Source organism: Myotis yumanensis, unplaced genomic scaffold (assembly GCF_028538775.1).
Source record: "Myotis yumanensis isolate MYYU_CA2020_CCGP unplaced genomic scaffold, mMyoYum1.0.hap1 SCAF_15, whole genome shotgun sequence".
NCBI classification, from domain to species: Eukaryota; Metazoa; Chordata; class Mammalia; order Chiroptera; family Vespertilionidae; genus Myotis; species Myotis yumanensis.
The window spans coordinates 46873896-46896971 of record NW_027223766.1 but is presented as its reverse complement, the minus strand read 5'-3'; the positions used below and the strand labels follow the sequence as shown (position 1 = coordinate 46896971).

Sequence of the window (23076 nt, the reverse complement as noted above, 5' to 3'; positions counted from 1 at the left end):
AGACGGGTCCATGGTGCTGAATGACAGATCAAGAAAGGAAACAGACTCATTCCTCATAGATTCAGTGAAGCGTGGGAAGGTGGTATTTGACAAGAGAACAGAACTTAGTAATGGAAAAACCTGAGATTAGGAAATATGGAGGGACACAAATTGGCATACACTTGGGGGTATCCAACGATATCTATCAGCTAGTAGCCAACTCTGTTTCCTAGGTTGGGGGTGAGGGAATAGGTAGAGAAAACAATGGATGTACAGACATCATAGCTGTTAAGGAGAATATTAAACCACGTATTCAAAGAACAAGAAATTTGGGAACAAAGTAGGTAATCAATTTTGGGAACACACGAAAACTGCAGTTTTCCATGAGGGCAAAAAGGTCAGATCAGAAGAGTAACTACAGCCAGTCTTGGAGTGAGTGCTGGAGCTCTCTGAAATAAAGAGAGTGAACTGCTGGTTAAGCATTTACTTAAAATCAGTGATGACCTGGTTGGGGGGTGGGAGAGTTGGGGGGGTAACTCCAGGCTCATAGTAGGTCTCTAATATTTGGCAGTTCTTTTCTCTCCCAAGACCAACAACTAGGTGGCAGCCCCTGAAAGCCTGGAGCACACTCACAGAAGTAGTATGTGCCCCAGGCGATAAAAGATTAATGAAGCTAGTCAATCACATTACCTAAGGCACTTAGAAATGCCTAGATTGTTAGACAAATAATGGGAAAACTTTATATTCACACCCTTTCTCCACGTTCAACAAGATTCATATTCTAAAGGCCCCATTCACCCAAATACTAACTTTCCTTCGATATCTTGACCAAAATGAAATTACAAAAACAAATGCTTGCTTCATTTCTTCTTGAGTTACATTACAGAGGTCATCATGCCCGAGCTGGCTTGGTTCAGTAGATAGAGCGTCAGCCTGCGGACCAAAGGGTCCCAAGTTGGATTCCGGTCAAGGGCATGTACCTCTGTTGCAGGCTCCTCCCCCACCCTGGCACATGCAGGGGGCAACAAATCGATGTGTTTCTCTCACATCAATATTTCTCTCTGTCTTTCCCTCTCTTCCACTCTCTCTAAAAATCAATGGGAAAATATCCTCTGGTGAGGATAAAACAAACAAACATTATACAGGTAATCTCAATTAGAACTATCAAAGAAGGGGGACATTAACAAAGTAGGTCTCTGAATCAGAGCCTGGACATCACATCATGAAGTGTGAACATTCTGAAGAGTCCCAAGAAGTTCTCCCCTATGGACACTAAGGTCCTAAGGCTTCAACACTGAGCATGGCTCCAGCTCAAACCACTCATAAGAGGAGACACCAAATGATGGGCTGTGCCTGTGAAATACACTTCCTGACACTGACACATGACTCGGCACCATTTCTTCAGGGTGGCAAAGTCCAGGGAACATAGCCACATGGTGACCCAGGTCAGTGAAAGATGTGTTAGCGCAATATGCCACAATGTGGCTTCAAATCTGAAATTCCTTCAAAGCATTATTCTTTGGTTGGCTACCTAGATGTCATCGCAAGAACACACTCCATACAGAGTGGGGCAAAAGTAGGTGTTCAGCTGTTCCTATGGAAAATTAGATAATAATTAATCAATAATAATATAAGAATAAACTGATTCATGTAAACCAACTTTTGCCCCACCCTGTATTGTTCTTTAAACTACCACTTCTTCTGAAGAAGCACTGCATATATTAATCCAGTATGCTAATGTGTCACATCATCTGTCATCCCCTTAGCCCAGTGGTTCTCAACCTTCCTAATGCAGAGACCTTTTAATACAGTTCCTCATGTTGTGGTGACCCCCAACCATAAAATTATTTTCGTTGCTACTTCATAACTATAATGTTGCGACAGTAAACAATATGTAATTATATATGTGTTTTCCGATGGTCTTAGGTGACCCCTGTGAAAGGGTCGTTCGACCCCCAAAGGGGTCGCTACCCATAGGTTGAGAACTGCTGCCTTAGCCCATTCGGCAGATATTCTGGGTTTATTTATCTGTGTAGGGAGTGTCTGGAAATTCCAAGTGTGAAGCGACAAGCTACATAATAGCCTCTAGCTCAGCAGTTCTCAACCTGTGGGACACGACCCCTTTAGGGGTCGAACGACCCTTTCACAGGGGTCGCCTAAGACCATCGGAAAACACATATATAATTACATATTGTTTTTGTGATTCATCACTATGCTTTAATTATGTTCAATTTGTAACAATGAAAATACATCCTGCATATCAGATATTTACATGACGATTCATAACAGTAGCAAAATGACAGTTATGAAGTAGCAACGAAAATAATTTTATGGTTGGGGGGGTCACCACAACGTGAGGAACTGTATTAAAGGGTCGTGGCATCAGGAAGGTTGAGAACCACTGCTCTAGCTGATCCTATGCAGTGATCACATCTCACCCTGGACAAATTACTATAAACACAGGTCAACCCAACTGCAATTGTGGATGCAGTGAATATTGAACCTGATCCAAATTTTATCAGTCTTCTGGCCTCAATTCTCTATGCCCAGCTTCAAATGGATTGCACTGCCATTCTCATTACAGGGATGCAGTATTATTTTTACTGATTATTTAAGATGTGTTAGAGTTTTCTTCCTCATTAATTCTGGATGATTTAAAAAAGAACATGTCTTTTCTAGAAATGTCACCAGTGAAATGCATCTAATTTCTTCTCTAATGTGGTATTTTCCCTGTCCATAAAACTTATTTGATTAGCAGTGCCATAGAAGCTAAAGCTTTTGTATGCAGGCACTCAAGCATAATTTAATCATTTTATTTAAGCATGAAAAATATTATTCTGAAAGCTCAGTTAGGTAAAAAAATCTCTGATTCGTTTAAACTTACATTTACAGGTATATTAAAGGTGAAATAAATCGCAGGATGCTCAGTATGCAAAGGAACAGTGTTAACTTTGTTACAATAGTCAGCAGTAAGTTAAAAAACGTGTTATTAGAAAACGTAAGGAATAACTATCTCATTTTAAATAACTGTATTTAAACAGGCTTTTTAAAAATAAATTTGGATTTGTATGAAACCCCTTTTATAATACCCGATTTTCACCTATGGAAACCACTTTCATAGTCAAACAAGATGAGGTTCTAATTACATAATACCATTTATCTGCTGAGGATAAAAGTGCCAACAAATGAAAATGCACATTAGGCAAGAGATTGTCAAAAAAGAAAATTGTCTTTTTTTTTTCTTTTCTCTTTTTGTTTTTTGTTTTGTTGTGTGTGGTTTTTTTGTGTGTTTTTTTTAATAACCCACTCACTAACAAAAGACTGCAGTGGCTTCCAAATTATAGGTTGTTATTTTTAGTGGAAGTAGTTCAATATTCATATTGGAGCAGATGTAGCAGTTTAACAAAACAGCTCTTCAAATCCTGCACAAATTGAAAACAGGAAAACTGATTGCATTTTCTCTTATCACTTTCCTTTTCTGAATTGACACTTTTGGCCTTCTGAAAATTTACACATGGCTTTCATCTCAAAAGCACCTGCTGATCAAATAGAAACCTAACATTTTCATGAAAATGGTATAAAGGACTAGTTTTGTTCTAACCGCTGTAAAGGGCAGTGGTTGCCTACTTGATGGCAAAAATTGCCGTGTATAAGGCCTGTGAGTAACAGCTTTATATTTCCCTTGCGGTTTCAAAAAATATGTTATGTCTTTTTTGAGGTTTCTGCATATTCACTTCTTGTACAATTCACATCTCTTTGACTCAATGTCTGCCTAATACTTTGTTTTCTGATGCAGAGCCTCAGCAAGCAGAGTGTATAAAAGAGTAGATCACACTAAGAAAAGAAGGAATACTTCGAATTTATTTTCCCTGCCTCTGCTTCAAATATGCATATATTTATCTTTACACATGACTGCCTATGCATGCAGGTTGGAGCAAAAGTAGGTGTACAGTTGTGGGTATGTGGAACACAGGGTTTACTCGTGTAATATTATTAATGAATTATTGCATTATTTTCCAGAAGGACTGTAACCCTACTTTTGCCCCATTTCCACCCACCAAAAGCAAACAGGAAGCAAGCAGTCAACTCAGTTCCTCTTTTGGAAGGAGCCTTACACAGTCTTGTATCAGACAGAGATTTGGCAGGTCCTGGGACGTCTGGCCGTCCTGGGCTTGGACGTCACCCACACACACACTGGTACACATCTCCATGGTGTGACCAACCACTGTACATACCCCCAGAGAAAGTAAAGGCCGATCTTGAAAATGGTTATTATACGGAAAATGTGCAAGGTTGGTACCTAGGCTGCTTCTGAGATTTTTAAATAAAAGGGCTCCACACATTTCTCTGCGACACCCAGTTCTGGGTGACATTAAAGATGCTCCAACAACATGCTCTCTCTCTTGGTCTCTCAGCCCACAGAGCTCTACCCCTTCGGAGAGATTCCAGGCTGTCCCTTCGGATTCTGCCTGGGGGACAAGGTAACCTGAAGGCAGAAGTGGCACACGGTAATGTATGTGCCACTCTGGCCAGTTGGTCTGTGAATCGCAGCGTTGCAGCATGCTCACTGAGGCAACAACAGACCTGAAATGTCAATATGTTCAGTCAATGGAAGTGAAATAATGGGGCTCTATTGTCTTACCCAAAGGATTGTGCTGTCAACAAGAAAACATGCCCCCTAGCTTTAAACAAATTGTAATTAGGCTTTTTGAGACTGGATGGCATTTATCTAGGAAAACACCTATCTTGACAAGGGGTAAGAGGCAAAACAATCATTTTTTTCCCCCCCACGTTCACCCATTTCGAGGACCTTCCAAAGTTGATATTACAGTTTTAGGAAACACACTCATGAATCAATAAAACATTTTGTATTCTTCTTTTTAAAAACTAACTCCAAGGGAAAAGTCCAGGGTTCAAATCCAAAGTCCCAGTCTACCTAACAGGCTCCGAGTGACTTTTTTCTCTAGACCAAGTGGAAACCGCACTAGAAAATCAACTAACGTCATATTAAAAGTGGGCTTTGTTAGCTTTTCTCGCTCACTCGAGTACGTTAGCATCGATTCATCACTCTTTCAAAGCAAGTCACATAAAATCAGACACAAATGATCAATTCCCAAAGCCTGCACCTTTTTCCCTCAGTTTGCCAATCCTCCAAATAAGGGGTAAATGAAACTCCTGTTAAAATGGGGGGGGGGGGGGGGCTGCTGAGAAAGCAGGGGGCGGAGGGGAAGAGGAAATCAGACATTTAAGTCATTCAAACCCTGCCCAAGTTCTCTGGCCCTCCCTGGCCCTAGAAGACGGTCTCCCCTTAAAATAAAAAATGAACTAATCAAGTTGTTAAGAAGCTTTTTCTCTCCCCTCTTCATCTAAAGGCTTCGGTGTCCAGCCAATAAATAAGCCATTGTTCCCCCTTTTATAGAGTCTCTTTAAAGCTATTCAGGCTGGCAAACCTAAACCCAATTCAAGATAAGGCTCTCTGGTAATCTCACCTCGGCGTGTCCAGTCGGGATAGCAGAGGTGATGGGAGATAGCGGCCAGGCCAGGGCTGATGTCTCCTCGTCACCCATACAACAAAAGGCAGATTTCTCTTTCTCCCTCTGCTAATCTTGAAATGTAAATTCTCTCTGCCAGCTAAGAGGAGCGACAGATAACATGTTACATCTTCACTTCTCCTGGTCTTATCGACTTCTGAATCATTTGGAAAGGGAGCGAGGGAAAGAGAAAATCAGCCTCTCCGTGCTCGCTCCCTCCCCCCCCCCCCCCCCCCCCCCCCCCCGCCCGCCCCGCTCCTTCCCACCCCTCCCACCTCCCCACTCGCCTCCCCTCCCTGTTCACTGAGATTACCTTCTGGCAAAGGAGCGCAAGAGAGGCAACGCAGCCCAGGCGGCACCCAGACCGTGGCTTTGTATTCATTAAACACACATCAGAGCTTATCAGAAGTAAAAGGCTTGTCAGGATGGCACATTGTGTGTGAGTGAGTGTGTGCGCGCAGGAGGGAGAGGAGAGGAGCCAACGTGCATCGGGGTGATTACAATATCAGCAGGGCCCAGATGGAGGCAGGAAAATAAACAGAGGGTGCATGTGAGACAGAGCAGGAGAGAGAGGGAAAGTAGGAGAGAGAGGGGAGAGACAGACTGGAGGAGAGAGGGAAAAAAACCCTGAAGGAATAAGGGGAGGGGTTCAGGCCCCAAGATGGGGGAGGGGAGCAGTAAGTAGGATGGAGGTACCCCAAGGCCCGGTGAGGATGAACAGCGGGTGGTCTCCTGCATTCCCAAATCTGCCCCTAACCTGAGAGAAAGGGAGGAATCCAGGCTAGCAAACTCTATGTCTGCTCCTCGGTTAGCCCATGGTCATTTTGGAGGTTCTGTCGAGGTCAGAGGGTGAGTATATCAATGACATATTTGCCTTCTTACCTCCATCCACACAGCCACAGTTTGTAAAACAAACCTAGTTGAGTGCTCAGCGCGATGACACAGCCTTCCAGACCAACCTCAAGTGGGAGTTCTTGCCTCTTTCTTTGCTGACCCCAATACCCCTAAATTACTTACATGCGCGCGCGCGAGCACACACACACACACACACACACCCATGACAGGGACAGACACAGGCAAGACAGTGAACCTCTCTGCTTTAACGCATCCCAGCACAGGACTTGTGGAGCGAGTATTCCTGTGATGAGAAGGAGCACTTAGGGTTGGTGGCTACAGGTGACTCCTGGAGACATCTGCTCCACCTCCAGATACTGTGTTGGGGAGGAGGGTCCTTATGTGTACATCTCGGAACACAGATGCTTGGGGTGGGAATTTGAAATGGAGGCAACGAGTCCCTGCCTGAGCTGCCGCCCAGCTCTTCACCCACCCAGGGCCCAAGAACCCGTCAGAGACCAAGCAGGGCCAAGGCTTGCCCATCAGACCAGAGTTCATCCTCCACCCCATCAGCGTGAGGAAGGAGACACATCTGGTCAGCCCCGTAGCAGCCCCTTTTCACTTTAAAGGCACCCATCAGACCACCTGAACACCTGACCACATCCTTAATGAAGTGCAGAGAATGCAGCAAAAAGGTTACTTCAGCCCTAGCGGGTGTGGCTCAGTGGATAGAGTGTCAACCTGCGGACTGAAGGGTCCTGGGTTCAATTCCGGTCAAGGGCACATGCCTGGGTTTCAGGCTCAATCCCAGTAGGGGGCGTGCAGGAGGCAGCCAATCAACGATTGTCTCATCATTGATGTTTCTATCTCTCTCTCCCTCTCCCTTCCTCTCTGAAACCCATAAAAATACATTAATTAGAAAAAGGTTACTTTATTGGTGGGGGGGTGGGGAGTATTTGGTGGTGTTTAGAAGCTCTCGCTGCAGTACAAAGTGTGAGTTCAGAATAAAATAGCCAGTAATCTGCATAACTGCTGATGGCACACAGTGACACTTCGGGTTATAAAACACGGTGTGTGTGGTGTCTCCATATAAAGGGACAGAAATGGTAGGGCTGAGAGGAGGAAGGCCAGTGAGTAGAGAAAGAAAAAAACAACATACATGAGCAAGAGTGGCCTCACAGAGGAGACAAATTTGAAGAATTCCTTGAGAAAATGAGGCGAAGCATGGTCAGCCCAAACACAGTATTTTGTGTAGTGGATCATCACACACACACACACACACACACACTGCACCATGCTCCCCCCAGCTGACAAATGAATCACGGGAAATTTGATAGGTAAGGCACAGTGAAACAAACTGGGCAGAGCTGGGGGAAGGGCGTGTGTGAAAACTCTTTGCAATGAAGGCCAGGTACAACCTGGGCAACCTCGTGGTATCACCGAGATGAGTAAAAGGTGATACTTCTCCAAAAATCCGCAGAAAGTGGGCAGGTTCAGTAGTTAGAGAGGGCGCAAGGGTAGGAAGTGGATCATCTGGCAGGTACATGACCTAATGAGTGAGCTCTCCATGGGCTAGACTCTGTCATTCTCCCGTGTTTTAAATTTAATAACAGATTCCTGGATATCATTGCAGCTCTTATAAAAGGTGACCTCTCACATTTTCCCTAGTTGTTATACAAAACTGCATTCAGAGTAACCAAATCCAACCACACATACTTTCCCCTTTATTATATTTCAGTAGATCAATTTGGACACAGACTACATGCAAATGCCTGTAAATCGAATGCAACTCCAGGAAGAAAAAAAATACAATTTACAAATGTCCAGTGAATTTTCCATTACATGTTCTTTGAAAAAATGCTATTAAAAAAAAAAAAAAAACCCATGCAGTACTTTCAAACTCAGAAAAGGCTTACATATTTTTCTTTTAAAAGCACCTAAACACTTAAGACATGAAGAAAGGTATGCAAAAACAGATTTGCCAATGTTCTTATTTTGTAAGAGGTGCAGTATTTCTATTACAACCTTGTTTGTTCATTGACTTCTGACTCACAGTTACAGAAAAGATCAACCAATTCTTAAATGGGAAGAATCCATGACTCTCTTCCAAAGCAAATACTTTGCTGCAAAGCTTGCCACTTTTAAAAAAGCAATATAACAATCAAGAGCTATAATCACAGAATAAGTGTCCAACAGAAAGTGGTTTCTATAATCACAGCTGTCTTAAAGTCCAGGCTGGTGACTAGAAATCTTAATTGCAACTAGTTCTCATCTTAATAATAGGGTGCCTTCCTATAAAAGCAAGAAGTCCATCTGCCCCAGGCAGATAAGTTTTGAAGCATTAATTCAGATAAAAATCTAGCATTTTCTTTCTTTCTCTGAATATGTGAATTCTAGTGTGCTATAATGTGGAGAATTCCAGCATATGACCATTACGGCATAATATCTCATTGCTCAGCTTGTCATTATTTCATTTGTAATTCTTATGTTAATTATGTTCATAATTACTATAAACAGATGTGGTAGACATCCATTGACCTTTTATTGAGGAATGCATTCCTCACTTATTTTTACTTTAATTCCTCATTTATGTGAAACTGAACTACAGGAAAAAAAAAAAGGCTTTCTAAATTTTCGGATGTTTTATGTACATGAGTTAATACAGAACCTAAACCTTCTGCATCATCTTCATTTCAAAATATTAGACTGTTCTTAACATGTAGGCAGCTTCATAGCACATTTTTAACTTGCATGCTGAACCTCCCTGCTCCTCACTCAATTGCTGCTGTGGATGTCAAACAAAGGCTAGCTTCCATCTTTAAGTGGCTTGTCTTTTTTTTTTTTTTAAATATCAAAGGTTAATGCAGCAGAATTGTGCTTCGAAACCAAGTGCCTAGCAGCTACGTAGCGATTTATTCACTCATAACTCAACCATCACCCTCTTTACATAAAACACATTTACAATAAAATCAGTATGGATTTCATTAGCTGAAAACCTCCTCGAATTTCATTTCTTTGGCCCTAATCTATAATTAGTGTGGACAGACAGGTGCAAACCCTTCTCTTCCACAGATGGCTACTGGAAATGGTGCAAAGTAGCTCCTTCTGTTTAAACAACACAGAGATAACCTGCTCTGTCTTATCACTCACAATTACCTCCATTAAACTGAACTAATGTTTGCTTTAATAAAATGCTCACTGTTCTTTAAACATTATTTAGGAACTCTTATATTAATGGGTGTAAAAAAAAAAAAAGTGGGGTTGGAAGGTATCTCTTTAGAGAATAACTTATGCTGAATAAAATGTCCCCAGGAATAGTTCACAAAGGTGTTCGTTGACTTAGCAGTTATTTTGCATAAATAGGGTTCACTATGATATTTTTTAAAGGCATTTTAGTGATAAGCACTGTAACAAGTCAAGTGGGAGGAAACGTAACATTTTCCTGAGGTTTCGAAGGATGAAACGTTTCATTTTCTTCTTATAGATTTTAACTTGTTATTCAAGTATCTAACTGAAAATGCTAGATTCTTTTCAAAAGATATTTATGTCAACCTAATCTTATGTATTTATTTAACTTCTTATAGATTATTCCGAAAGTTGTATGAGTTCATCATTTTAAGGTACATTTTAGCCATGAACTATGGATGTGAGTGTACTGTGTAATAAGCACATGGTTAAAAATAAATCCACTCCATAATAAATAACTTCTGTAAAGCCAGACACTACTTCTTCCTTCTTCTGCTAACAATAAAGTCTATGGAACACTACATGGTTAATAAGCTGCATGTAAAACAAAGAATTTCAAATGCCCAGACAGCAACAAATAAATATCTTTTCTCACTGAACTTATGTAACTTACGGTAACAGACTCCAGTAAAATGCAACTGACGCGATTTTTTCACATGCAAATCCTGCAGGTGCCAATTTTTCAGACTGCTTTACTATGAAGGACTATGTTGCCTGCCTAAAACCTCAATGAAGAAGGCTTTGCATTCAGTGCCTGTCAGCTGATGTTCATATCAAAGAAGTGAGAAACAGGATTTGACAGTGAAGAATGTCCTAAACTGACAACCACTGACCAGTATTCCTATTAGAAGCATTGCTTTCTCGTGATCCCTTCTCAATGTGTGTGTGTGGGGGGGAGGGGGGGTGGGGGGGTGTTTTGTTTCCTGCTAAGATTCTATTTTACAATAAAATAAATAATAATGGTACTTTACATTTGTGTAGTTCTCTGCCAATTTTGAAGTGCTCTTTTATCTGCAAATATTTAGACGAGCATCCTCAATGAGACAACTCATCATCAAATACCAGCATCAAGAGCAATATTTTACTTTACTTTAGAAAGGGAAAGCTGTAAAAATATTAAAAAGCTGCTGTCCCGTAGCTGTAAAACATACTATCCTACTACTTCCAGCAACTTGCAATTAATAGTACGGTTTGCGTTGTATGGCAGGTAGAATGCTTCTTATTAGAAAGGTCCTTTAAGGATCATTTTAAAAATCAAATTATTAGCAGGTGTTAGTGGGCCACAGATTATTTTAGATCTGAACCTGGCCACTGGAGAAACTACATAGTCAAATTCTCCCACTCAATACTTAGCTTTTCAAATAAGGTGACTGCTGTTTAAATGATTAGCAATAAATATATGCTTAAACAAAGACTTTGAATATAAAGATGTTCCCTTAGCATCATCTTAAAGTCACTTTTCATACACTCAAAATAAGCCTGACTCCCTTTTTTTTTGGAATTTTGTCTTCTGAAAGAATAAACCAAGGAAATACCAAATGCTCACTGCACCCCATGAAAAGAAATGATAGACTTCAACTTCCTCAACATCCATCCTAGCTGCAAAAACAGCCTGGGTCAAACTGAGGTTCCACGATTAATATTGGGTAAGACTGTCAGACCTCCCTTTAAAAACAGCACTCAGTAAAATAAAAGGAAGAAAAAAAAAATCAGATAGCCCTATCTATGTTATCTGAAAGCCCCCAGGATGTGAAAACTAGACTACATTTTACAGGGAAAGAATCGGGGAGGGAAATCAGAGAATTGTGAATTTGCCTGTGTTTGTACACCTCACAGCTGACAGAAACACCCAGGTTGGGGCTACTCTGGTTTAAGAAACAATGGAGTTTGTCAACGTGTTTCCTAAGGAACTGGGGGACGGGAGGAACTGGGCACAACAGAATCCTCACTCGGCCAAGGCGAAACGCTGCAATAAACTAAAAGGAGGCTCCCGGCACTAACAAACCATTTATCACAGAGAAGCCAGTCCATTTGTATTCTAGTGAGTGTGGGCTCCCTGGGCACAGACCCAGTTCCACTCTGTCCTAGGCAAAGGGAGGGGGGATGATGATAAAAGCCAGTGAGCGCACTTAAAAACGTTACAGATGTTTTAAAGGAGACCAGGAGGGGGGAAAACCCTGTAAAACAGATTTCAGTTCGCGGAGAAGGTAGAAAAGAAAATGCTTTGGTCAGCAACCCGACCTTGATCGGGGGATAAATCAATTTGCAGCAGCTGCGGACAGCCATTCATATACAGACCCCGGGCAGATTAATTAAGGGACGGGAAGTTAAAAATTCAGGGGGGCTCCGAGGAACAAGAAGCACATGAAGTTGGTCTGGGGTGGCCTCTCCCTGGCCTGAGGCACTGGTCTGCCACGGGGGATACTAGCTGTTCCAGAAAGCCGCGTTTTACAGACTCGCTCAGGAGGCAGCAGCCAGGCCCCTGGGGGCACGCTGGGAGTTGAGGTGCCCCATCTTGAAGGAAAGCTATGCTCCAAGAATGTCTCCATGATGCTTTGCAAGGAATAAGGAAACCCAGGACTGCAAGGTTCCCCTGCCGAATCCTCCGCACTGAAAGGCGCGCGGGGGTGGGGTGGGGTGGGAGGGCAGGTAATTTTAGCAACCACCTTCATTCGCATCCTGCTTCCCATCATCAGAGTCCTCCAACTTTCCCAAGGGTTGACCTCCCTTTCCAAGAAAAAAGAAAAAAAAAAAAGAATTTAAGCGCCAGTGCCGAGATGACCGCATTGGATTGAGGCGTCCGGACCGGCGACAGGTCCGCCCGGGAGAGGGGTCCGGGTGCGCCATCCACCCGGTCCTCCGGGCTCGCAGTGGGAGCGGGGGGTCCCGGTTCAGCGGCTCAGCCGGACGGGTTTCTGGAAATCAAAACCATCCCCCCAGGCGAGGCTCCCCGCCCGGGCTCCTCGGGGCGGGAGCTGCAGAACCCCGGGCTCCGGCTCCGGAGCGGCGGGTGGGCACCGCCTCCGGGCTGGCACCGGGAACACCCCCGGGGCCGGGGCGGCGGGCCCCGAGGGCGCAGAGGTCGGGCGGGAGCGACGCTGCCCCCCGGCCCCGCGGGGAAGCCCGCAGGTCGGGAGGTGCTCGGGTCCGGGCCGCCTTCCGCCCCCCGAAGGGCTCACGACCCTAAAAGCCTGGGAGCAACAAGGTGAAGTTCCCCGACCAGCGCAGGCGCCTCCGTGCCGCTGCCAGGACCACGACCCTAGGCGCAGCCGGGTCTCAAAGTTAAGATTCGCTCTCCTGCTCCTGGAGCCAAGTTTTCCGCCGTCTAAACGAGCCTTTCCCTGCCCAGATGTAAAAACAAACAAACAAGCAAAAAAAAAAAAAAAAAAAAAAAAAAACACGATGCGGGTTTAGGGCCACCTGCCAAAACGCACCGTGGGCGCCCTGTCCAGTTGTTTGGTCGGCGCTGGGGGGCTGGGGGGACCACAGATCATCTTCCTGCTCACACAGCGTGAGTGACCGCGGAGAGAGAAGAAAAATCCTGCCTGGAAGGCCGTCGGGAAACCCGAGAGTGCACATTGCATCCTTGGCTGCCCCGTGAAGTTCAGTGTCATCGCAGACCGAGTGCCCGGCGCTGTTCCTCTTGCCACCGCCGCGTAGTCCGACCCGAGCGGAGCGGCCAGCACAGCCCGGCTGCGGGCTCCGGGCCGCGGCCCCCCCACCCCCCCACGCCCAGGCCCCCCCACGCCGCGGCCGGCCATCGGAATCCGGGGAGCGATGGCCCCGGCCCGGCCCCGCCGCCCGCCCGCCCGCCCGGCCTCCCGCGGCACTTACACTGCACAGGGCCGGAGAGTCCCACCATCCGCCACGGCTTCCGAGCTGCCAATAAAACTTCCCGTCGTCTCGGCCGGCCGGCGGGGCGCGGCGCCGCCTCCCTCCCGAGGCCGCCGGACCCGCGGCCACCGGCCCCCGCGCGCTCGCCGGGAGGCCGCCCGGTCCCGCCGCCCAGCGCCCGCGGCCGCCGGTCCCGCGCACGGCGAGCGGCGGTGCCCGAGCCCGGGGTCTGGACGTCCGCCAAGGCCGCCTCCACGCAGCGCCCCGGGCTGGCGGGGCTCCGCACGGCGCGCGCCCCCCTCGCGCCCTCCCTCCGCCCGGCTGCGGCGGCGGCGGCGGCAGACGCAGGCGATGCGGGGCGCGGGGCTCGCCACGGTCCCCGGCGGCGTCCGCGCCGGCCTGGCCCGCCCTGGCTCACGCTCGGGGCCGGCGCCGCATTTATGTGCGGGGCGGCCGGGCGCCGGCGGGGAGCAGGCACCGCGCGCGCTGCGCGGGGAGCGCCCACCCCAGCCCCGCCGCGGCGCGCGCCCGCGCCCTGGGCGCCGCCACCGCACTCGGGGGAGGCGGGCGCGGCCGCGACCAGGTGCCGGGAGGAGCGCTCCCCGCGGGGCGCGGGGCGGTGGCGGTGGGAGACAGCTGTGGCGGGCGGGGGTCACGGAGGTCAAGTATATGTTAACAATGGGCCGTCCCGGCTGGCGGCGGCCTCCCTCCCGCCGGCCTCGCCCTCTCGCGTGCGGGCTGGACGGCGGGCGGGCGGTCCCTGCGGACGCCTCCCCGGGCCGCCTGCGCCCCGGCCCGGGCGCCCGGCAGTCACCCAAGACGAGCGCTCGCCCCGGCCATCTGGACCGGAGCGCTCCCGGCCGCCCCGCCGGTGGCCCTGGCCGGAGAGGCAGCTCTGCTGGGCAGCCAGGCTCGCCCGGATCTCCTCTCTAATCCCCTTCTGTTAGCTGATTTAGACTATTTGCTTTCGCATTAGATAATAGCCTTGGAGAAAACAGTTATTTTTTCCCCCCTTTGTTTTTCTACTTCTCCCCTAGATGACCACGAAGAGGGGCCTCTGGCTAGCTGACGTTTTTTTGTGGGATGTGTTCCCCTCCCCCACACGTGAATATCAATACTTCAGGAGGGGGGCGTCCCCAGAGGACAAGATAGGGTGAAAGAATTCCAGATATTTCCAGAGTAAATAATCTCAGAGTGAACAGGACTGATCATTTGTTTAGACAGAGTAAAAAAAAAAAAGTCCTTAAATGATAATGAAAATATTAACATGTAAGTCAACTATGATCAGATCATGGCTTGCAATGAGGAAAATGGCATCTTTGAAAATGATAGAATGGTGCCACTGCAACAAACGTTATTATATTTAGTACAACAATTTGAAATCCTGCTCTAAACCCTGTTTTTTTCCCAACTGGCCTCAATCAGTGCAAAATATCCTGTGTACATGTTTCCAAATCTCGTCTTTACAAAGGAAAAAATGCTTCAGGCAGAGTCAGAGTTGGCCTTATACAGTGGGAACCGATGAGACGGTCCTGGATTTTAATTTTAAAAATGGCTCTTCAAATATTTCATATCCCTTCCCCCATCCTTTTAACCCCAGCTGGAGCTTCTAATTCTGAAGTCTTTTCATACTCCACTAATTTTTAGCAATTCATTTCCAGAAAATACTCATTGTACATTCTTCCCTCTCCTTGGGACATTTGACTAATGAATTATAATGGATTGGATTAATGAATTGTAATGTTAAGTCTTGGTATTTGATATTATGATGCAGTTCATTTGAATCTCAAATCTTATCAAGTTGTACATTCTGTAGTAGTTTCTGCATGTACAGCTCATTTTTTTCTATCCTTGCAAATCTTAGTATTAATAATCTTCAAACATAAAATTGTATGTACACTACTGTAACTCCATTGTGTAGGAGATTGTGTCAAAGCACCTTATTTTTTTTTTTTCAGAGAAAAATATTTTTATATTTTATTATCCTGTTACTTGTACTATTTTCTCTGTCCCCCAAATTGAAAACCAATAATTTGGATTCTGGAACTACACATTTATCCTTACTTAAAATTAATAAACTGATATCTGAATCAGGAATGATTCTTTTGAAATAGTGTTACTTCTAAAATCATTTTAAAATGTAGAATTAAAGTAAGTCAACAAATTTTAGGATGTAATAAACAGGGGGAGAAACAAAATATACATATCCTGCCACATTTTTCTTGTAAATTGCACCAATGTAATTATATTAGAAACATTAAACTTCAAAATCAATGTTATGTAACTTGGGGGAAATCAAAACAGTTTAACACTTTCAGGCTATATTCACAACAACAAGGCATGTATTTTATAAGATTCTACAAATCTTCCAGGATCTTCCCTTTTGCCAGTCATACTTCTGGAAAAAATAATATTCATTGTTCTAGTTATACTTTCTTTTTAAAAAATATGGTAATGTTTTCTACTCAATTTGGCTTTACATCAGGTAGAATATGTCACTAAATCTGAGACTTTTTTAAAAAATTGATTCTATTTAGGAGAGAGAGAGAGAGAGATCAGTTTGTTGTTCCACTTATTTATGCATTCATTGGTTGACTCTTGTATGTGCCCAGGCTTGGACTCAAACCCACAACTTTGCCTTATCAGGATGACATACTAACGAACTGAGCTACCTGGCAGGGCTCAGATTTTAATTTTTTTATTTTAATAACAGCAGTTAAAGAACTTGACTCCGCTTATTTCCACTTCCTTTAAAGGCCTGTGTTCCATCCACAAAACATAGAATGTAGTTTTCTGTAGGGTTTTTTTTTCTTGTATTATGTTCTAACTTCTTTATACAAATAATAACCATGTATATGGACCAACTGAAGCATGAGGTGAATCTTGAACTGCGAAGTCTAGGAAAATAAAACATTAAATGAAAAGGGAGGAGCTCATTGATATGTGTTGTGGGAGGGTGTGAATTACCTGAAAACAGCACAAGTCCACGAAATATTTGGATATCATAGCCTTGGGGTGGGAAATACACACCACATCACATTCATAACACAATGAACTATTAATAGATACTTTTTATAAAACTAATCTTAAGGAGACAGGGGTCAGTATTAAGTTATTTTACCTGCCACTCACAAGAGAGATCAGGTTTCCGTAGTTTCAAGACTACTTAGTTTGCTGAGCCAAAAAAAGTAATAATAATCTTAAAAATAAATTGTAAAAAGAGGAGGTTGTTTAGAAAAAAATAGGCACCTACTCACCCTAATGAAACCATTAAATTGAAAAATAAAGTAATATAATGTTAAACTGTAACAAACCCTTACCAGCAATTTTCACATATATTTAGTACACATTCAAGGTATGGTATAATGCATTATCTCTTAGAGACTTTTAAAATAAACAGATTTTAAATGAAAAAATGTATAAGTTAAACTAAAAATGGCTCTCGCTATCTGTGCCAATAATTTGATCAGATTGGTCTGATTTATCTTCAAGCCTGCAGACAATGAGTTCAATTTTCATTTATGATCTCTAGGTGTTCAGATAATCATGTGTGTTTTTCTGTAGTACTTTAAATCCAGTCTGCATCCAAAAAGCCAAAGTCGAAGAATTTCAGTTACTTATTTAATTTGCAAAATGAATTGTTGTTAAAGTTTCAATGTTTTACAAAATAATTCATAGTAATGTTTCTTCAAATGAAGAGTTTTACTTCTTAAGTATTTAAATATTTCTATTTGTCAGACGTTAACACATTAAACTGCAGGAATGTGTTTATTGAAAAATAGAAAACACACACATGATTGCATGCCATACATATAAAAGTGTTTTTATATGCACAACTCTGTAATCTATAAATTATCTCCTGTGATGGTTTATAGCTAATCCATGAAAAATAATGATGCCAAATAAAAATATTATTCATGTTTCTAATTTCAATTGACTATTTCCCACCTCTATTTTTGAAAGTTGATTATTTAAATACTATAAATCAGAATAAAATCATATAACACCCTTCCCTCACTGAAATTCTATATTTTTATTTTCTATTGAATGTGCCCAGAGGTTATTTTTCTTTTTACACTGTATTTTTTAAAATATATTTTTATTGATTTTTTCAGAGAGGAAGGGAGAGGAAGAGCAAGATGGAAACATCAATGATGAGAGAGAATCATTGACTGGCTGCCTCCTGCACACCCCTCACTGGGGATCGAGCCTGCAACCTGGGCATGTGCCCTGACCAGGAATTGAACCGTGACCTCCTGCTTGAAATAATGGTTAATTTGATGTGAAAAAAAATATACATTCTTATGTGTTTTTGTTTTAACTGTTTATAAGATTATTTTAGATTCTACGATAGACTATAATGTTTCTGAAATTTCTGTTTATTTAATAAGCTAATTTTTTTCCTTAAAAAACACTATGGAATGAAACTTGAACCTAGGGGGATCTTAGAAATAAGTAATTCTTTCCTTCTAATCATCTACAGTAGTTGAACTGTGTGTTCTTCAGTACACTCATCAATATGCAGTAAAAATTCATAAGCTGTTTAATTTGGAGCATGTTCTTATTATTTCCTTTCATTATTATCTCATCGATGGTTTCTATAATCCATATTGTTTAACGGTGATTATACTCCCCTAGTAATCACTTTTATTTGGAAATTCATGCCTTAGTTATGCAGAATAAATGTATCCATGTTCACACTGAATCCACCCTTTAAAAGATGCATATGATCCAGTATTTTAATCATTTCATTGTCTCTAATCCTTTAAAAATATCAATTTACTCTATGGAACCTCTAGTCTGATGAATCCCATATTAACTTCTAAGACTTTTCATGTGGGACTCACTAGTGCATCTACCCCTCAGGGGAAAAAAAAACAAAACAAAACAAAAACACAGCAGCCACCTGGCTCATAGCCTAGCTGTGGAAGAGAAAAAATTGGGGGGCAATAAATCTGTAGCCAATCTAGACTGCGCATAACCATGCTTGGCATCGAGCTGCTTTGCACAGTTCTGGCTTTCTTCTCAGTAGGCCTGGCTACCAACTGAGAGACCCTGGTGTCTCGGTGGCAGACACTAACGGTGCCCCCACTGCCCGAGACCAAGGGGATTCTCCTTCCTAAATCTCCCCCAGAGGTCATCTCAGGAGGATGTTTCTTCGAGGACATCCTTTGATCAACGTACCCTTAACTTAGGCACCGATAAACCACGGGACCTGTTATGGGGACCACCCAAATTGCCTACATGGGTTGCAATTTGGTCCAATCTCTTGAGTTGGGAAAAAATTCTACAAGACAGGAAATGTTGATTTGTCACGTTTTCTAGGAAAAATAATCACTTGTAGACTGATGTGTGTCCTCAATGCTCAAATTTTTATTTTTGTGTAAATATTCCCTAATATTTTTACAACAAAGATGTGTACCTACATCTAGTTTTTTACAATTTTAATACATCTCATAGAAATGAGACGTGGGTCCTCAATGCTCATATTTTTCTAATACAGAAGAACAAATAGATTTTCCTTTAGAGCAATGCATGTCAAGCATTAACGTGCATGCTAAGCATCCGGAGGATTGTGTTAAGTTGCAGAATCTGGGTCAGTGGGTCTGGGCTGGGGCCTGAGATGCTGCATTTCTAACAAGCGACTAGATAATGCCCGTGATTCTGGCCCACACGCTCAGAAACAAGGTTTTAGATGATTGGAAGCATGGAAAACGCCATACCTTACCACCATCCTTCCCAGAGCATTATTTTCACAGTTTGCACAAGAGCCAACAGCATTTACCTGCTCAGAAAATACACAGAACATCATATGGGGCTGTGGGAACCCTAATCAGAGTACGCCAGATGATCAAGGCCAAGGTGCCATATGCATGCGTGCAGGCGAGGACAAGGCAATATTATTAGGTGAAAGGCCCCTTTGCCCTACGCCAGTGGTTCTCAACCTTGGCTGCACATTAGAATCACCTGGGAATCTTTTTAAAATCCTGATTTCTGGGCCTCATCCTCCAGACATTCTGTTTCTTTGTTATGGTGTGAGGCCACAACATTAGTAACAGAGAAACAGAATGTCCGGAGGATGAGGCCCAGAAATCAGGATTTTAAAAAGATTCCCAGATGATTCTAATGTGCAGCCAAGGTTGAGAACCACTGCCCTACGCAGATGTGAGGGCAATGACTCAGCAGTGGCAATATACGTACTGCGCAAGCGCACCCTTCTGTAACCTGTTTATGTTAATGTAGCACGAGCATTACTAATTGGCACAGGCCTCTTCTGTTTGAGCGTGTGTGGAAGTTGCTACTGACCAGCGGCTACGCGGCTGCTTTTGCGGGGCTACTTTGAAGAACTGCTTTGTCTGATGGCTCCTGTAGTATGAAGGTAAAGGAAAGGCCCTTGGAGCAATGGCCCCTTGGATTATCATAAAGTCTCTCCTATATGTGCCTACAACTCCTCATGTCTTCATCTAATGCCCGGTGTCAGCTGTGCTCCCACAGGGGCTCTGAACCTATAACAGAAGAAAAGCACACTCAGATACGGATAGGTTCCTAACATCCCCACTAGCTGTTCAGGCACCTGCAATCAACAAGGAAGCCCTGTTATCAGAGAGTATTAAAATCACCAGTCACAAAACTGCTTATCTCATCAGGAGGGGAAGATCTTTACAAGTTGAGCCCTGGGTGGGTGATTATACAGGAGCGTCAGGTCACAACTCTCCCCTAAGGGGTCAGTGATAGCCATCCCTTGCCTGGGACTCTATTTGTCTCCTGCAATGTGTAACTGAGAAAAGCTACTGTAAACGAATTAATTCCAGGTGTGATAGGCAGCAGGTAATGGCACCAGGTGCATGACCAGTGGGGCCAGACCACACCTGGGTTCGGCAACATCGGTACTTGGGTTCTGGCTAGGAAAGAATTCAGAGCAAGACCCAACTGTAAGAGCACATTTACTTGGTAAATGACAGAGGTAGAAAAAGTAATTCCTAGAAGAAATGGGCTTAGGAAACAAGTTATGAAGACAAAAGAAGGGCCCTTGGAGCTTGAGAATGAGGAAGCTAATGGTAACCTGCCCGAGGGAGGTGCGGGAGAGGGAAAGGCGGGAGGTCCTCCTGGGAGAGAGAGCGCGCTGGCTCCTCCATCCTAAGCGTTTTAAGGGCAGAGATTTCCGGGGAGGCACCAGGGGAAGATCTCGATAGAATATGCAGCAGGTTTCCAGGTATGTCCTCTCAGGGTCCTGCGCCACTGATTGATCGGCCAGCACCGGGGCAGGGGGTCATTATTCAATGCAGCTGGTCCTGAGGTCAGCTGGGGCTGGTTTGCTGCTTATCTGGGCCTGGGGCTGAAATACAACTGGAGGCCTAGATGTGATCTCTAGGGAGGAAAGGTCAGGGGTCCAAACCTCAGGACCAGCGATCTGCCAGGGGAGGAACATCAGCCTGGGGTGGAAAGTCTCACCCTACAATTGATTGTCCATTGCTGGGCACCTGGGGCTTTCCATCCTGGTGACCTTCTGTACCTGCCCATCTTCCTGGCTCTGCTCACGTCTGTTTAACTGTCTACAGCACTATGATAACTTCCTGTGAATAACCACAGGCCATTACCCCCAGAGACACACACACACACACACACACACACACACACACACTCCCTTGCAGTGGTGAATGGAGGATCCCGAATCTGGGACATCACATCATGGACTCTGTGGCACATGGCAGGGCTGGGCCCTGCTCACCCACTCTGGAAATTACTTGACTTCCCCCTTTTGACATGTTATGACAATTATGCCACAGTGTGCTGGTTTAATCGAAAGGTATAGCGCCTTTAACATTTAATGACAGCTAACGATGACTAAGAAGAGAGAAATACATATATTTTTCCTAAAAGCAATCATGTAGGTATTTTTATTTTTCTACGCATTCTGTTTGGGACTCATAGAAGAGACTGGAACCTTGAGGGAAGGCCAGGCCAGATTGATTTCTTATAATTGGGTTCCAGTCTTTGGAGCTGGAGGAGCATCCACTGAAAGCCTTGCAATTGAAAAACAACAAAAAAACAAACACGTTCATGTCATCTGACAGTGGTTCTAACACAGACTCTCTTCCTATCAGTAATTGGGCATGTTTTTGTGCTACAGGCCTCTTTTTTTTTTCATCTCATTGGGTACCGTAATGGCAAACAATTTACGTGCAGTTTACCAGAATGCCGCTTCTTCCCATTTAAAAACACAACAACAATCACAACAATAACAAAACACACGGTGATAATCGGGAACTCTTAATAATAATTGCTTGCTGCAATCTAAACGAATCCATACTTTTTCCACCTCTCGCTACTGTTTCTAATATTGGAGGAGGTTTTACATTTTTTCTAAACAATAGATTTTAATTAAGAAGATTTATTAAAGACAGTTTTCATTCCCGTGATTGCATTTCCAGTTCCAGAGACATCTGCATTTCAAAACGCACCACATATTTTCATAAATATTCCACAATTCCCTCGGAGCTTTTTGGTATTTCAATTTCCTCCAACCTCTTCTTAACATCCTCACATGCATTTGCGTGTTCCACGTGTTTGTGCCCAGTCAGTATAAAACATGTCTTCACACAGGTATTGTGTTAGAAAGCAGATTCAAAGCATTCCCCTTCTCCGTGAATCAAGATTTTCAAAAAGGAACAAAGACAACCTCAGCTCAGTAACATGTGTCTGACAAAAGAGTTAGATTCCTTACAGAAGTTCTTAGGGTGGCGGGGTAAACAACCAGGCTGGGTTTGCTTTGAGGTTTAAATCGTTGTTATTTTAATAGAGTGGGAAATTCATTTAGATAGCGAAATCTGATAGTTACCCAATGAAAGCTCTCTTTGTCTATGCTAATATAGTTTTAAATTTCTAGTTTTTGAAACGCAGTTTTGCCAGAAAATTATTTGAAGATAGAAGCCGTTTTAGCGGCTATCTTTAGATGCCCCTCATGAGTGGCGGTAAATTGTCCACTGGACCTTGTGTTGTTTTTTTTTTGTTTTTGTTTTTTTTTTAAATATATTTTATTGATTTTTTACAGAGAGGAAGGGAGAGGGACAGAGAGTTAGAAACATGGATGAGAGGGAAACATCCACCAGCTGCCTCCTACACACCCCCTACTGGGGATGTGCCCACAACCAAGGTACATGCCCTTGACCGGAATCGAACCCGGGACCCTTCAGTCCGCAGGCCGACGCTCTATCCACTGAGCCACACCAGTCAGGGCTGGACCTTGTGTTTTATCTAAAATTGTAAACCAGCGTATTAAGCTTGATCCGAAAGGTTATTTCCTTTACCTCATGAGGGTTCATTGTAAGGATATGAGGGGACATGCAGAAGGCAGGGACCTGGCAGGGTACATACAAGCCTTACAACAGCGGTTCTCAACCTGTGGGTCGCGACTCCTTTGGCGGTCGAACGACCTTTTCCACAGGGGTCGCCTAAGACCACCCTGCATATCAGATATTTACATGACGATTCATAACAGTAGCAACATGACAGTTTATGGTTGGGTCACAACATGAGGAACTGTATTTAAAGGGCCAGAAGGTTGAGAACCACTGGCTTACGGGCTAGACTACACCTGCAGTGACCCGATTATCTTTTTTGTGCTTCCTTGGCAGCCACCCCTAATGTCCCG

At 44.0% G+C, this 23076-nt stretch overlaps 1 protein-coding gene across 1 annotated transcript in view; it reads right to left on the bottom strand.

Annotated features, from left to right (window-relative positions):
* RUNX1T1 (RUNX1 partner transcriptional co-repressor 1) overlaps positions 1-13452 on the bottom strand; it is a 151442-nt gene extending 137990 nt beyond the window's left edge. Inside the window, 3 exon segments of the mRNA XM_070392290.1 lie at positions 5469-5530; positions 5532-5610; positions 13425-13452. Of these exon segments, the coding sequence (XP_070248391.1) occupies positions 5469-5530; positions 5532-5610; positions 13425-13452 (169 nt within the window).
* Positions 13453-23076: the final 9624 nt, after the last annotated feature.